This window comes from Ambystoma mexicanum, chromosome 1p, assembly GCF_040938575.1.
Source record: "Ambystoma mexicanum isolate Mex_15411 chromosome 1p, UKY_AmexF1_1, whole genome shotgun sequence".
In the NCBI taxonomy this organism is placed as follows: domain Eukaryota; kingdom Metazoa; phylum Chordata; class Amphibia; order Caudata; family Ambystomatidae; genus Ambystoma; species Ambystoma mexicanum.
The window spans coordinates 517,117,270-517,133,289 of NC_090921.1; the positions used below are offsets into that span (position 1 = coordinate 517,117,270).

General features: G+C 45.5%; 1 protein-coding gene across 1 annotated transcript in view; it reads left to right on the forward strand.

Moving 5' to 3' along the window:
- The window catches only part of MAP2K2 (mitogen-activated protein kinase kinase 2), a 374,633-nt gene that overhangs the window by 106,885 nt on the left and 251,728 nt on the right, over positions 1-16,020 (forward strand). Inside the window, exons 3-5 of the mRNA XM_069649393.1 lie at positions 11,675-11,821; positions 12,565-12,642; positions 13,692-13,743. Coding sequence (XP_069505494.1) covers positions 11,675-11,821; positions 12,565-12,642; positions 13,692-13,743 — 277 coding nt within the window. The remainder of the gene's footprint in view (positions 1-11,674; positions 11,822-12,564; positions 12,643-13,691; positions 13,744-16,020) is intronic.

Here is a 16,020-nt window from a genome sequence, read left to right on the forward strand (position 1 = left end):
CTGTCTGGAGGGTGGGTTATAGCTCGTCCAAGGTCTGATTTCTTGTTCCTATCTTGCTGCAGCGTAGTGGCGATATCCGTTGCCTGCTGGGGTTTGGGTTGTTTGGCCATTGTGTTTGGGGGTATCTCGGGTTGTGGGAATGAGCCAGTGTGAGTGCTGTTGCTGCTGGCTGCACTCCAATTACCCACCTGCCCCCACCGAACCCTGCGGGGTATCAACGTGGCTAAAGTCTTAGTGGAGGCAGGGGGAGGTTCTTGTTAGCCTCTTTACTGCCTGGTGATCTGCCGGTCACCGCTCTGGTGGTGCTGGCGGGGACAGAGGGCACTAAGTTGTAACGGTGCTGGCTTCCTTCTTTTCCCTTTCAGGTTGCTCCTAAGTACAGGCTGCTATGTTCAGTCTGCTTCACCGTTATGTTGTTGCTGGCTTCTAAGTTGAGGCTCCAGGCTGCCTTTGTATTGTGCTGGTGCTGGCGTCTCCTTTCTTGCTCCTTTTAGGCTGCTACTGGTTGGGTGTCTTAGCGGGAGGTGGGAGGAGCGAGGATTAGGCTATGTTACCCCCTTCCATGCTTAGAGGTCTTGGGGCCATTCTGCTGGTACTGCTGGGGGGAAGGAGGGCCCTGTGCTATGTTGGAAATGGGTTTGCCTCTCTGTCCCCTTCCAAATTCTTTCAGTTAGGTGGCGGGCCGCTTTTGGTATACCCGAGGGGAGCGTGGGGAGGAGGGGGTCATCTGGTTCTCGCATGCCTGGAGTATGCTGGACAGGGGGGCGGAGTTGTCTCCCGCAGTTGGCTCTCTGGGGGCTGCCTCCTCCTCACTGTTGCCTCTGCCGTCTCTCAGCACCCGCTCGCTTTGCTTGTTCAGCGCTGTGACTCAGTGCTGCAAGGGCCGACGCCCGGTGGTCCGCCCGCGCTCTCCACCATGCTCCTACTCCGCTCACTGATGAGAGGCACGCCGACCGTGGCCCTGCGCCTCCCACGCCGGCTCCGATGACTCCGCTGGCCATTATCCGTCGCGGATCACTGCGGTGGGCACCTTCCGGCGATGTTGCCGGTCTGCTGGTCCCGACCTCAGCCCTCCAGGGCCCACTCCTCACGTTGGGGCAGACTTTGCTCCAGCGGGCTCCAGATATTCCAGAGCCCCTCTCCCCTGCTCTTCACCCGCCGACTCCGACTTTCTGCTGGTGTCCCGCAGTGTGGACGGGATTGTTTGCCTCTCGCTCTCAACCCCTCGGGGTGGCGCCCATGCCGCAGTAATTTCCTCGGGTGGTGCAGGTCTCACAGCGCGCAATTCCAGGAGGCAGCCATATTGTGGGCTGACCGTTGACAAGCCGCCTGATCTCCTATCTCAGATTCCTGCAGTTGTGAGCTCTGGTTTTCCATGTAACTTCAGCGATTTGTTCAGTAAACATTCCGTAGCTGTTCAGTGCTGCCCCTTGCTCGATACCATGGGTTTAAGCCCATGTGACTGCTAATACAGCTTGGAGCCCGCCGGATCTCTCAAAGAAGTGACCGCATTGCGGGCGCTCCAAGTCACGCCCACCATCTTCTTTTAATCACTCGCCACACAAATGCACACTGATTGCATAATCACTTTCACTCCTAAACCAATACCCCACCTGCTCCAACAATCCCCTAGACAAGCTGCTGCTCCATCCTTCATCCTGTTTGCCTCTTGGGCGTCTTCCACTTTCATTTCTGACCTCACCCATTAAATCCACACTCCCTACTTCCAGTTCCTCCTCTCTTACCGATTGGTTGTCTTTCCCTATCCAATCTGGGCTGCTCTTCCCACTCTAGGGTGTGAATATTCATGGGTAAGCTTTGAAAAGGAGCTTAAGCACTCCCTACTAGTTCCACAGATGAGATGTCTTAATGGTGGCATAGCAACAGTTTGTGTTATGGGAGCCATCTCCCTTTTTATTATTATTCTGGTATTTATTGAGCACAGACCTAGCTTTGAGAAGCAACAGAGCTCTTTACAGAGGTATACACCAATACCAATACAAATACATAACACAGCCCTTTACAGAGGTGTACAACATTACAGATGCATAACAGAGCGCTTTAAGTGGTAACAGAACAGATATACAGCAGGGGGTTGGATACAGAGGGGCACAGAGGAGGGGTACAGCTGTACCGGGTGGCGAGGAGTAGAGGGGTGGGCTGCATCTAGCGAGGAGTGACATGTTGGCCTTGGTGTTGAGGACGAGAGACTGCTTGGAGGTGGGTTTTGAGTTATTTTCCGAATTGTAGGAGCGTGGGGGTGAGCCTGATGCCGACTGGGAGGAGGTTCCATAGTCTTGGGGCATAGGCAGAGAAGGTTTGTGCTCTGTTTGTTTTCTTTTTTTTGTTGCAGTAGCAGCGGATTTAAAGTCTGCACGTGTTCTGGTGGTGCGCTGTCTGCCGGAGATGCTGGATGACTTGAGAGTGACTGCCTTATGATGCAGCAAGACTTTAAGGTGATTTGTGCGTGCAGTGGAAGCCAGTCAAGGTCGATGAGGGCCGGGGTGATGTGCTTGTATCTCTGTAAAGTCTTGATGATGCAAGCATTCACGTATAGGACACTTATCAGTGGCACAAGTAAGGATGACAGGAGGCCTTCGAGGAGTGCATTGCTCCCATCCAGGTGGAATGGGACCAGTGTTTGAACGGTGGATCTAAAGCTGTCCGGAGGGAGGAAGGGCTTGCATTTTTGCAGGAGGGGGAGCGGATACCAAGCTGTCTGTTTTCTTAGCTATGTGTGTCTTGAAGGAGAGGTGTTGTCATTATTCAGGAAACAAACACACGGCTACCACGCAAACCGCATCCTTTTTCGTTTCACCTTCTGAGTCGCTGGCGCTTGCCATGGCGACTATGCCGACGCTCAGATCGAGCACAACGTACTCCAGCTATTGCACATTCACATCGGTTAACACCTTGTGTTGCCATGGTTACCCGAAGTGTAGTGCATTGTCAGTACTTAGCTGTGCTTCCGTATTGCCATGAGGAACGGCATTTCAGGGACCCCAGTGCTTCTGATTGAAGTGCGTGCCCCGGATTTCAGTCCTTCTATTTATTTGCTTGTGACTCCTGTAACCCTGCTTCTATATTACTGACCTTCTCGTGGATTACGTTTGGATACCTTTGGCTGTGACTTCATGGTAACTAAAATGTCCATGTTATATGGATTGCTTCTGGATTGTCCTTCTACGTGTTCCTATAGATGTTTGTTCCAAGTGCTTCATGTTGTAAGAACTGGGAAGGTGGGAAATTGCCTTACCCTGGGATAAGTTTAGTGCACCAGACTTCGGACGCTATCCAGCCTTGATTATATGTGCACTTTTGTCACTACAGTGGCCTCGTGCCGTCCGGGGGCAGGTCCCTTAACCCTAATAACATACCTTCCTTTCCACACATAGTTTTCCCTTCAGGATTTGTTCTTCATTCCTGCTCTACTACGTTGCTCAAGAATTCCACTCCTTCCATACTAGGTAAGCCTTCAGATCCTTAAGGGATTGGGCTAGCTATCGCGTATCTGCTCCACATATTAATGATTTCTTTCCATACTAGTTAGAGTTTTTTCCCCACCAGACGACCACTTGCTGATTAACTTAGGGTCCAGTTTTTCCCAGGTCTGTGTCGTCCTCCACTTCTGCATTAAATGCTTTTGCTTAGGTTACTGGTACTAAAGACCTATCCTTATTTTTACAGCCTGGCGCATACCTGGTGGTATTTTTGCTCTTGCATGTGAACCACAGCTCTCCCTATAATCATTAAACAGGCAGGGGGATGTTTCATGAGAATGGTCGCCCAGTGAGGAGTCCCTCTCTGTATAGGCTTGGATTTTTCACAGAAAAGAGTGGTTCATTCCACCACCTCTTTCATTCGTGAGTACTGACAGGTGTTCGCCGATGTGGAACCCGAGGGACTTGGTGCAGGAGGTGGGCTTGGGTGTGAAGCCCTCAGTTAATGGTTGATAGCCAGGTCTGTATGTCTGGGTGTTCGGTGTTGTTGGTGCGGAGTAGGAATTTGGTCGTGGAGGGGTTGAGTATGCACTGGACATCCAAGACTGGATCAGCGAGAGGCAGGTTTTGAGCCCATCAATGTCCTTGATGGATTGGAGCTTGAGGCATAGCTGTGTGTCGTCAGCATATTATTGTGGATGTTGTGTGTGGCTAAAAGGGCTCCCAGCGGCACCATGTGGAGATTGAAGATCACTTGGGAGAGAATGGAACCCTGCGGGACTCCACAGGTGACTGGTAACATTGCTGGTCTAGAGCAGTTCATCTGAACAAACTGCTCGCAGTTGGAGAGGTAGGACTTGAACCAGCGTAGGACAAGGTTGCTGATCCCCCCCATCTGCCGATGTAGGGAGTGCGCAAGTGCCTGGTAGTCTACTGTGACGAAAGCTGCCGAGAAGAACCAGGAGGCAGGGGTGGTCGTCGTCGAGGATGTTGAGGGCGTCATCAACCACCTCTATGGTTGCTGTCTCTGTGCTGCATATGGGTCTGAATCCAGATTGGTAGGTTTGGAGGAGATTGTGTCGATGTGTTGCTGCAGTTGTGCGGCTACAACTTTATCGATGATCTTACCTAGGAAGGGAAGATGGGTGATGGGGCGATAGTTACCTAGGTTGTCTGGGTTCAGAGTGGGTTTCTTTAGTAGAGGGAGGATTTGCCCAACAAGGCTGAAACACGTGTATGGGGTTGCTGTGGTACTCTTGTTCAGAGGAGAATTGCCTAGCATTTCGGTGCTGTCCTGCCCCTGGGCAGGACAAAGACTGATATGCAGGGAAATGTCTTCTCTGTGAAAAGAACAGTGAGCTAAAGACTTGGTTGAGACTCTCCTAGCGGCCATCCACCCAAGAACAAGTCAATGGGCTGTGTTTGTGCTGGTAGAGAGTTTCCCAGACACCCCTCTGTTTTAGAGGGAGGATTTGTCCTGTTTTTAGGGTTGATGGGAAAGTGCCCTGAGTTACGGAGCTGTTGTTGATCGACAGGTAGGGAAGGGGAGCTTCTGCGGAGAGGGTCCTGAGGATGGATGCTGGGAGGATGTCATCTGTATACGATGTGGCTTTGAGGGCGGGCAGGATTTCTAACGGGTCCTCTGTCAAGAGTGTCTTGAATGTTGGCCAGGGTGGGGAGATTTCGCGAGGAGGGACGTGAGGTGGGTCTGTGGATGCTGAGCTGGCGTCTATGTGGTGGTCATTCCCTGCCAGTATCGGTGATTTTTATTTTTTATTTTCTCAGTTGGTTTAGTGGGTGACTATGGGGGCCTAGACTCCCACAGGTGTATCCTTGTGGGCCAACATCATCCCTCAATGCGCGTGTGCAGGGAGCTTCCTTTTGCAGCTCTCTTCGTTCATTTCTCGGGGTGGCGCTGCTGTACTTCTCCATGGTGTGTGCTCGAGGGTGCTGCAAGTTTTATCGGTTTCCTCACGGCTTCAGTTTCTTGTCTGGGTCAGGCTTATTTTCTCATATTACTGCCTGTCCGTCAAAATAAGAGAAACACTAACTAGTTGTTTGTTTTAAGAGGCTTGGTAAGAGAGAGGGGTTTGCATACAAGCACACTGGCATGGGGGGGGGGTGAGGGTCTGACATGAAAAGGTATTGCGGCCCGCTTTGCTGAATTTGCCCTCCAGACTAGGGCTGGCTTTGGATCTCCCCCTTCACCTCTCTCCTGCCTTGGAGAGGGGTTTATCATTGGCCTTGTCGCATTAGCTCACATTGGACTTTCAATGTGCCTCTGTGAGAGAATGGAAATCTCTCTGGTGTGTGGGGAGATCTATGTAATCCTGCCACCTTTTAGAATACTGGATGTAAAATCCTGCCTGCCACAATGCCTTTTGGTTTTTGTGTTTTTAAATAGTGGGGGTTGGGAAGGGATACCCCTGCTGACCAACTTTCTGCCATCTTCCTGTTAACACCACATTATGGGGTCTTTGCTGCAATGACACAACTGCCTTTTGTGCTGCCAGCATTCTGGCATGAGGATCCGGAAAGCACAGAGGGTTCGGGCGCCCCCACGACAGTGTCCCAGTGCGAATCCATGCATAGCTTGCTGTGACGCTCCTCAAGAATCTGGGTAAAAAAGGAAGCATTCTACATTTGATGAGGGGTCAATCGATGCAGAAGGCAGCTTTCCTATCCGCTAATTTGTTCACTGTTGCATCATTTTCTAAGACCTAATGAGGGTAACTACTTCATGAACTAAAATTTTACATTTTTAATACCTTACGAAATGCATTACATTAGAGGCAGGAAGAGTGGTAGAAACCCTGCGTGTAGAATCGATAGATCTGTGAGAGGTAACCATGTATAATATTTTCGACAAATGAGAGCTCATGACACTCGATGTATATTCCGTCTTGATTCAATCAGAGCGTAATGGCCAGTTGTTCGCTCGGCACCTGTTGTGCTGGTTAGGTTATATGTGGAGACCACATAAGGAAAGCCAACACTTATTTCGATCGTAGGTCTTTATCAAGGCTGTGCGATTGGTTGTGAGGTGCAGGTGCTTACAAGTGACAATGTGATTTCACGTGACATAATGCGACACAACATTTTCCATGACATAGGAGCAGTTTTATCATAATACATGTTTATGTTAATTAAGTGGAGTGGTGAGTGACATGTGCAGCATTGCGTTTTGGTATATATGACCAGCAAGGTCATGTTAAAACAGTTGTTTTATAGTATTACGTAAGACACTTTGTATGCATCAAAGAAATCATTCCATAGGGTGGAGGAACACAAAAGAGGAGAGAAAGAAGAATTAGGCAGGTCTTGTTAGCTTGGGTCACTGGAAAAGTATGAAACTGTTTGGCATTGGGTAAGGATCTTACCAGCTTGTATATGTGGGTTTGGGTCCTTGGATAAGGGTGCTGGATAGCAACTAGATGAATGAGAGGGAGGAAGAGACCCTGTTATGCTTATAAGATTGGCCATGGATTGACATGTTCGTTCCACGACGGGGGTGGTCTAGTAGTCAATGATAGTCCGTGAGGAATCGAAGATCTTGGGTGGGTGACAACGGGTCCTTGGATAAGGATGTGAGATGTCAATTAAGGGGATGAGGGGTGGTGTGAGACCTAGTCATGCTCCCTTGATAAGAGGGGTGGTGGTTCCAAGCAGTGAGTGCCACAGGGTTTCTGCCACCCTTCCTGCCTCAACATATGGGAATCTGTGAGCTTTTCCCAATGAAACCCTGTACACGGCTGCAGAAATAAAACGGGCATCTTCAAGAATGTATCTAGCCCAGGGATCTGTCTTTGCTATAAGCTCGCAAATACCAATTGCACATTAGATTATAGGCTAATTTTTCTGACTCCTCCCTCCTATTTCCCCGGATGGCAGGTTAGACGAAAAGTGATTTCCAAGGTAATACATAAAAAGAAACCATAGGTATTGGAACATTACACAAATGGAAAATTCACCCTTTCTTAATTCTTTCTACCATTATTAGAAAAACACAATGTTGCTGATTCGGTGTTCGCGTCAATTAGTCTCTTCAGGGATCCTGGTGGTCCTGGCCAAATGCACACAGTCATCGGCGTATGATAAGACCAGGAACCCCTTGCCTTAAATTATCAGAAAGTCTGCATTCAAACGCTGGAGTTTTAAGTGACAAACCTTTAATGTATGTATTAAAAACAATAGGCACCAAAACGCAGCACTGGCATACACCTCGCGTAACAGAAAATGGAGGGGTTGTGTTACCAAAATCGTCTTTGCGTACTGTTGTATTATTGCCATCATGTAGGTGCATTAATTCTGTAAGTATATCCAGGGGGGATACTCAATTTGTTTGGGATAGGCCACCGTTTCAAACGATTAACTGAATCAAAGGCCATTTTGAGATCCATAAATGCAGCATAGAATGGTTCTTTGATTAAAAAAAAACCATCTGGCCACTAACGGGCATACATTCAAAGATTAGGATTTGGTATTTAGGTGTTCCCTACAACTATATTGTCTTTGAGAAGATGTCGTGAGTTATCTTTTCTGTAAAACGGCTGAAGACAAAATTCCCAATTATTTTGAAAGACTGATCTAACAGGGATATTGGTCTGTAACACACGGAGTGCTCCTTATTTCCTATAAATGACTGCAGTGTTTCATGATTTGAGGTATACGTTTGTAGTTATTGTGTCGAATACGTTACACAGATCTTCCAAAGGTCTTTTTTGCCAGTAACGACAGCTATTCATTATTATGCTGCTATTAAACATTTGCACTTTGTCTCTGCTTTTTGCTGCTATTCTGGCAGATGCACTTTCATACAGCCTCTGTTTTGCACTTGCACTTTACTGCCATCAATGCTATTTACTGCTATGCTGCTATTAAGTATTTGCACTTGGTCTCTGCTTTTTGCTGCTATTCTGACTGATGCACTTTTATCCAGCCGTTGGTTTGCACTTGCATTTTACTTCGGCTTATGACTCTATTTGTATTGGGCAATTTTTGGCTGTTTATCCATTTTGATCATACAGCTGTTGCTTTGCATTTGCACCTTATTTAACTTTGGTCTGTGGTTTTGACCAATAGTCTAACTATGCTGCTCTGCTGCACTTGCACTTTACCTTTTACTGGCCTACATCCGTAGCCATGGTTGCTGGCTGGGCACTACATTTTAACATATTGGTTGTCTAACTGCTGTTGTACTATTGTATGTTAAAGTGTTCATAAGTATCCAAAAGACCTTCTATCCGTCACTTTTAAACCTGTCTAAATATGGCTTTTTTTAATGTGAATATATTTGTACCATGGTCCAACACTGAGAGGCATAGCACTTGCACATGCACTTTACTGGTATTTTACAAATTACTTTTGGGCATTCCCATGTGTTTCTTCAGTGTTCTTTCTCTTTGGTACCCACTTTGGGTGCATTAGTAATGTTGCATTTGTACCATAACCTATGCATACTTCAAAGCTTATATATATTGAATCAGACTGTGTTTTGTTTGAAGGTCAATGTATTTTTAGGAACTCTTTCTTTAGTATGCAGAACTATGTTACCACGTTATAAGATGTCTGTCATTGGTCTGATTCATGACCATACATACCTGCCTAGTGGTAGATCCAATGAAGGGACTTACAATGTTACTAATACAATGTTTGTGAACAAGCGCTATGCAGAGCGTGAAACGCGTTGATACAGGACTGCTCCCATGGTGTCCTGCCTCTGTTGTCTGTCACTGATGTTTTTATTTTTTAATTAAATAAACTTGCAAGTAACTTTACTTCAGGTTTGTGGCTGACCTTTTTGTTATTGGGACCATGTGACATTTTCAATACTCGCAGTGCAAGCTAAACCTTGTCATTTTCTGCCGCGGTTTCCTCTTTTTGTGTGATTATATATATTTCTCTTTGGGTATGTGATAATGCCCAGGAGACCTGGCTTCAAAGAGTCAACGCACGTCTTCCACTTTAAATGTAAGACAAAAAGGTTCCCTGCTGTTTTGGACCTCAATGGCATGTTTAGAGAGATCTCCTATATCGAAGGTGCAGGGCTCTTGTATATATTTTAGAAAAAGCTTATCTAATCCTCTGGGATTACATGATTTGCGGCTTTAAAATTATCAGCACCTTTGGGATCTGCAGAAGAGTTCCCAGAATGTCTTTCAGTTTAGCTCTGACAGCTAATAAAATATTTTCCCCAACTTGTTTTTATAAGCTATTGTTTTCTCTGTGAGATTAAGAACTTGAATTCTTTCCTCAATTTTGCAACATGCATCGATTTCAGTTCAGATAACAGAGATTGACGTATGTTTTTGCAGTCACTGGGCGATGCGCAGTGCAGCTACTAGATTGATCCTTTGTTACATAAAGTTTAAAGGCATTCAACAAAACATTAAAACAGAGAATTATATTGTCTGGATTGTCACAACTAATAAATAAGTTATCATAATAAAGCAGTGCTGATATTTTTGTGCTTGGGACTTTTTCCCTAGTGCTTTTTTTCGTTGACAAACTGGGGATGTACCAACTTAATTAGTGATCGTTACAGAGAGTTTGTAATTTGCGATTATAAATCCTTTTTTGTAGTAATGAAGCCGAGTGATCACCGTCTACCTTACGTGTAACCTTAAATCCTTTATAAAGAGCCATTCTTTCGATGTGAGCAAAAAAAAAATGACACAGCAGCTTTTAAAGTTGGCCGTGCTAGGATATCCTTTGGGAATCGCCGATTTGTGGTTCTTAAATGACTATTCAAACATGACATTGTATAGAATCAAGCCACTAGAATCCATTCTGTTGTCAACTATTGGAAGGGGAGGACAATGGAAGACCACCTAAGTTTTTGAAAAATGTGCTTTTTGAATACACCTGGGTAGATTGCAACTGGCCACCTAGTGAGAGACCAACTAAAATACAGCACATAGGAATAAATTGCCTACATCGAACTACCTGCCCTTGCTAAACGAGCAAAAATCCTACCAGGTAGAACACAAGGAGTAAACTGTCAATATAGAACAAGCCTGCAGGAAATCCCAAATGGCATTTACTCAAAATGATTTGGACTAGGAAATCCTAGGTGTGCAGCTCCTCAAGCCAGTCAACCACTATTTTAATACCAACACCCAAAACAAGACTAATGGTAAGGAATGTCTGACAAGACCATTAGGAAAGATCCTAACGCATCTAAATGAACATTGCAACCGCCAGAAAGACCCCAGTCCGAAAATACCCTCCTGCTGAACCCACCTCACGCACCACATGCTCCCCAACCACACAAAGAGTTAGGTAAAACTCTCTCTTTACCACAACAGTTCCACATCTACATCTCTCTGATCAACTTGCAAACCTCACCCAATGGCCAAAGCATCATGATATTTCAGACACTTAAAGTCTCCCATCTGGAAATAAAAGCACTCCAGTGTACAACTCACTATCCACCTAGCTAACACACCCATGCAGACGCCAGTTGCTCGTGGTTCTACGTGCACCAGGAGTTAAGCCCAACTCTTTGACTTTACCCTCTTGTAACCAAACTCCCACCCATACTTTCCTTTTTGATCCACGTAAGCACATGGAGACAGTGCAAATGGCAGTGGTGCACAATATGAATCCCAATAAAGAGACTGCTAGAGCGGTACTAGCTACTTACCTACAGTATAAATAAGTAATTTATTGTATTTTGTTTGATGCTAGAGCCCCAAATTGCATAGATGATGCAACAGTGGAGGCATAGCCGGTTTCCTTCAGCAGCTGCTTTTGAGCCGAACGGCTATCAGTCAAGAGAGTAGCACCAGCGTGAACAGTCATGTTTATCTACCAGCATCTCCATTAGGACTCTTGCTCTCAATTGGTACATTCTGAGTATGGAAATACACTTCCTTTCTAACAAATGTCATAAGGGAGTGAGGCCAGCAGGCCCACCCATGTTGCAAAAAAGGTTAAATTGCAAGTCCATTGTCTTTGGCTTCTGTGCATTGGTTGGATTTTGTCATCTATCAGTGCTGTTTGTTGTTGTATTGTGTTAAACAAGGCTCTGATGAATAAGAACTGCATGCTGTGTCCAGCATGGCAAATATAATGCAGTGTGTATTGTCGATTATCGGTTGCCTCCGCATAAATCACTGGATGTCCCATTTTAACTTGCAGATGGAAGAGCTGTTATGAGATCCTACCATCAACTCTTTTTCCAGGTTTCATTCACTGTCTCCATAGTGATCGCTCTACCTTTTTCCTTGCAGCTCATCCACCTGGAGATTAAACCAGCTATCCGGAATCAGATTATACGGGAACTGCAAGTACTGCATGAGTGCAACTCTCCATACATCGTCGGTTTCTATGGGGCCTTCTACAGCGATGGTGAAATTAGCATTTGCATGGAGCACATGGTGAGTCTGCCCTGTGTTTTCTATGCATTCCTCTGGGTGTAAACTGCAGAAATCTGTCCTGCATGAAGCTATATACATGTATCCTTTAATCAATTATTTGCCGGTTTCTTACACTCTCACTTGCCCATTTTGGCACTTGAGAGACAACGTAGAGACTGGTCGATTTGATTAGTAAAAATGAAAAGGTAAGGATCCTCGCCTCGCTCTAGCATGTCTTCATGTTCTCAAAATTTGAGTCTTGACCCTCCCATCGACATCGTTCCTAACTGCTCTTTCCTTTCGTCCCACCTCATTAGTTTGCTTTGAAGCATTGATGCTTCCGTTTCCCCCTCGCTAAAATGGCTTTTGCGCCTTCTAAGCCCTCTCCTTTGGAATAAAGATATCAATAGCCGTTTCTCAGCCTCGCTTTTGGCAGAAGCCACTATTCTGTTCCTCGACAAACAGAAAATTATTATTATTATTTTTTTTTTCTTTTTCTACTGCTATCATTGAATTGGAATTCTGGTGTGCATGTTTCCTTCTTTGTACACATTTCAAAAGGTTGAGATTTCTAAATGATTGGTAACTCTGGGGTCTTGTAGCACCTCTGCAAGAAGTGGCTGGGTGTTGTTTCTTCTGGCTTTTCTCTTTTCTTTTTTACTTTAGATAATCCTACCAAAGGCAAACAACTAACAACTTTCAGTGAAGCAATGCAGTTTTTTCAAATATTTTCAAAGACTTGTTTTTTTCTGCTTTCACTTTAGGATGGAGGATCTTTGGATCAGGTACTGAAGGAAGCCAGGCGGATCCCGGAAGAGATACTAGGGAAAGTGAGCATAGCGGTGAGTTTTGTGTATGGAGATCAGAGGAGAGCAACCGCATACACTCTAACAGAAGTGGATTTGGACAATGCGATTGCTAATATAGTTGATGTTACTGTTATGCCAAAATAAAAAGTGCCAGGTTTCCATAAGATTCATGTATTTTGAAATCTTGATCCAGAGAAACTAGTCAGCCAGTCATCAAGCCTTTGTGTCCCTGCAGTATATTTCTATTCCAAAACTGAGTTTACACAAGAGCATTACTGCTGCCATATCATTGCACCTAACAAATGAACAAAACTTAACGGTATTGAGTGAAAATGAAAAAGACCGATTTAGAAAGACCGCTCTGAGAAATTGTAACTGTCACGCCCCTCCTGCATACAAGTGCAAGCGGGTGCTGACCGGCTGATCCAGACTGGCAGGAGAAGATGGGTTTAAGGTCAGTGGGGAGGGGCCTGGGGAGGAGTGTCTGTGTGTGTGTGTCTGCGTTTTTTTAGTGTATTTGTATGTGGGGCGGAGGACTTGGAAAAGGTGTGTGTGTGTGTGTGTGTGTGTGTGTCATTGTATGTGGGGTTGGGCTGGGGCAGAGGTTGAAGAAGGGGTTCAGGGGTGAAACCCCCGATTTCAAAGGGGGGGAAATTGATGTATTTCAAATATGTAAAGGCCACAGAAAATCAGCCCAAAATATCGGTCTTTTGTTTGCGCATCCTTTAATATTCAAAATGATCACATGGAACCATAACATACTCTGTAAATTAGTGATAGACTTTGTAAGTGACGTAGGATTCACTAATGGTTGAGTGCTTTTTATAAGATGGGAATGAAGCAATAGTTTATCTATGGGTGGCCTTTTTTAGTCTTGTATTGGCGTTTCCTATTTGTTACTTATTGTCATGCAGCACTGCACAACCAGTACAAATGTACATATTGTTTTATAGCACTGCCTTTACAGCTCTTGGCCTAAAGGTTACAGGATGGGTTCCTTAGAAAATGTAAATGTTTTAGAGAACTGTTATTGTCATCAAGTAATGTAACCCTTCTTGTGATCCTCTTGCATCTCTTCACAGGTACTACGAGGTTTGGCCTATCTAAGAGAGAAACATCAGATCATGCACAGAGGTGAGGATTGCATGGAAGTTCCCTACTACTGGAAGGGTTTCCTGACCTGGCTGAAACACAGAACCCCCAGCTCTCTTATTTTACAACATTGAAGTTTCCGTCACTGCCCATAACCCACCTATTATGCAGGCAACTGCAGCTCAGGCAAGTCTTTGGAAAGGGATTGCTTAAATGCAGATTATTCCCAGACGAGCCCAGCATTAGCCTAAGCAGGGCCCAGTTCTAATAACACTCCAGGAATCTTCAAAGGTTTCCTGGCATGGCACAATCACTGTTCAGCTTGCAGCCTCAGGACTATCTTCAGCTGGGAAACTGCATAATGAAAGCAACCCTATCCTGGAAGTGTCATCGTGGTCACCCTCTTATTCCTGCTGTAGAACTGGCTGTTCAGGGCGGTAGGCCCCTTCAGTCCTGCACTTTGGTCACACTGGTGCTTATATGATTGGCTTGCAACCTGGAGGCACTCCTCAGTGCTGTGAGGTGGCATGAAGCGCTACACAGAGCATAGTTTACTTTACATATAGAGCCAGACATGACCTATTTACTTGATCAATTCTGTCCCTCACATTCGCTTGCCTTTTGTCACCAGCAACATTTACACAACATGCTCATCTTGGATTAGGCCACCAGTGGAATTGGCTTTGCACCCCCACAATTTCTGTTCGGGAATGTACCTGTAGTACCATACAGTGACAGTGTTTTAAGCCTACAGATCTACCAGGATAGCCAGAACTTGGTCTTGTGTCCCTCACACACACAACTCTACTGGATCGCTTTCTGATAATACTTCACACAGAACTGCCTTTGAATCCCAGTGTGTATATTTGCTCAACGCATAATCTTCTGGAGTGTACTTCCATACTTTTACAAGTATTTAGCCCTTCCAAACTCCCTCCCTGTGCTTGCAAACTCCCTTCCTGCTTTCCTTCCCTCTTATATCACCCTTGCTTGGGCTATTCTTCCCAGCAGACTATGGTCTAGGGACCCCAAACGGGGACACGATAAGCCTCTGACAAAGACTTGTCGCTTTGAAACTATCTACTACAAAACCATAGTAGCACAGTAAATTATGTACATATATATTTGTCAGTGTTAGGAAAGATTTTTATTTTTGCTGCTTTCCCTGAGTAGACATCATGGGGACACCCTATATTTTGCTATTGTGTTGACCCTTACCTGACTTTTGAAGGTAATTGACGCCTTTTTGCTCGACTTAACTTGCTAGGCTCATCTTTTTTGGGCGCACTGATTAGTCCTTATGGCTAATCGTGCTGGAGAACTCTGTTCACTGTAGTAAAGTTTTGTGATTATTTTTCCTGCTTACATCCCCTTTGCGGTAGAGACATGTGTGCCCCTGTAACTTTGTTTTTGGCAACTTTGTTGTTACTGGCATGGATTTGAATGTCCAGGATGGGCTGGTTCCAGTGGATACGTGTTTTCTTTTTTTTTATTGTCTTGTGCAATTTTGCATTTGACCACTTCACTCCTTTTAGAGCCCTGTATACTCTAAAATGGCAGTGCTGCAAGATTTTCACCTGTCCTTTGCCCTTCTTGTAGTTTGACCTTCTTCCTGGCTTGGATGGCTTAATTTTCCATGTCTGGTAAGCCCTTTCCTAAGAAAGCCTCAGCTTTTGTGGGCAAAGTGGCAGTCTGTGTGGCCAGATGTGGAGGCTGTGTCTGTCTGGATCCAGTTCACATTTGTGCCAGAGGGTGTCTGTTTCTGGGCAGATGCAAGGATTAGACAGCCTCTAACAGTTTGAATTTTGCAGATCCTTGCCATTGGTGGGCTTGAGGCAACTCCAACCCGTATCCTGGATAAAAGGGGGACTGCTGCAGCCATTCTTCAGATAATCACTGGAGCCAAGACCCCTATGAAGGAGAACAGCCTGTGAAAGACCAGGTACTCGTTGTAATATCGTGAGCAGCCCTTTTCAAATGGATTGTGTCCTCCCACGTATTCCCTATATTTGATATTTCCAATATCCAGCTTTGCTGCATCAATGTTTTTTTCAGCAGGCGGCGATGTGCGTCTGTGCCTGTCGACTCGATGTCCCTCGGAAGCCTCCGTCTCAATGTCGACGTCGCCAATGGTATATGTAGCATGCGAAGCACCCGTTGACCTCTGTTTTGTTTTTCTGCGCTTAAGCTTTAGATGCTGTACGCCTCGTTCCTTGACAGGAATATCTTCAAACACTTCTTCGATAATTTCTTCATTCCTCGAGCGAATACGTGAAATGGTTTAGTCTTCAGCATTGTCTACTCCAAGGTCCGGCTTCA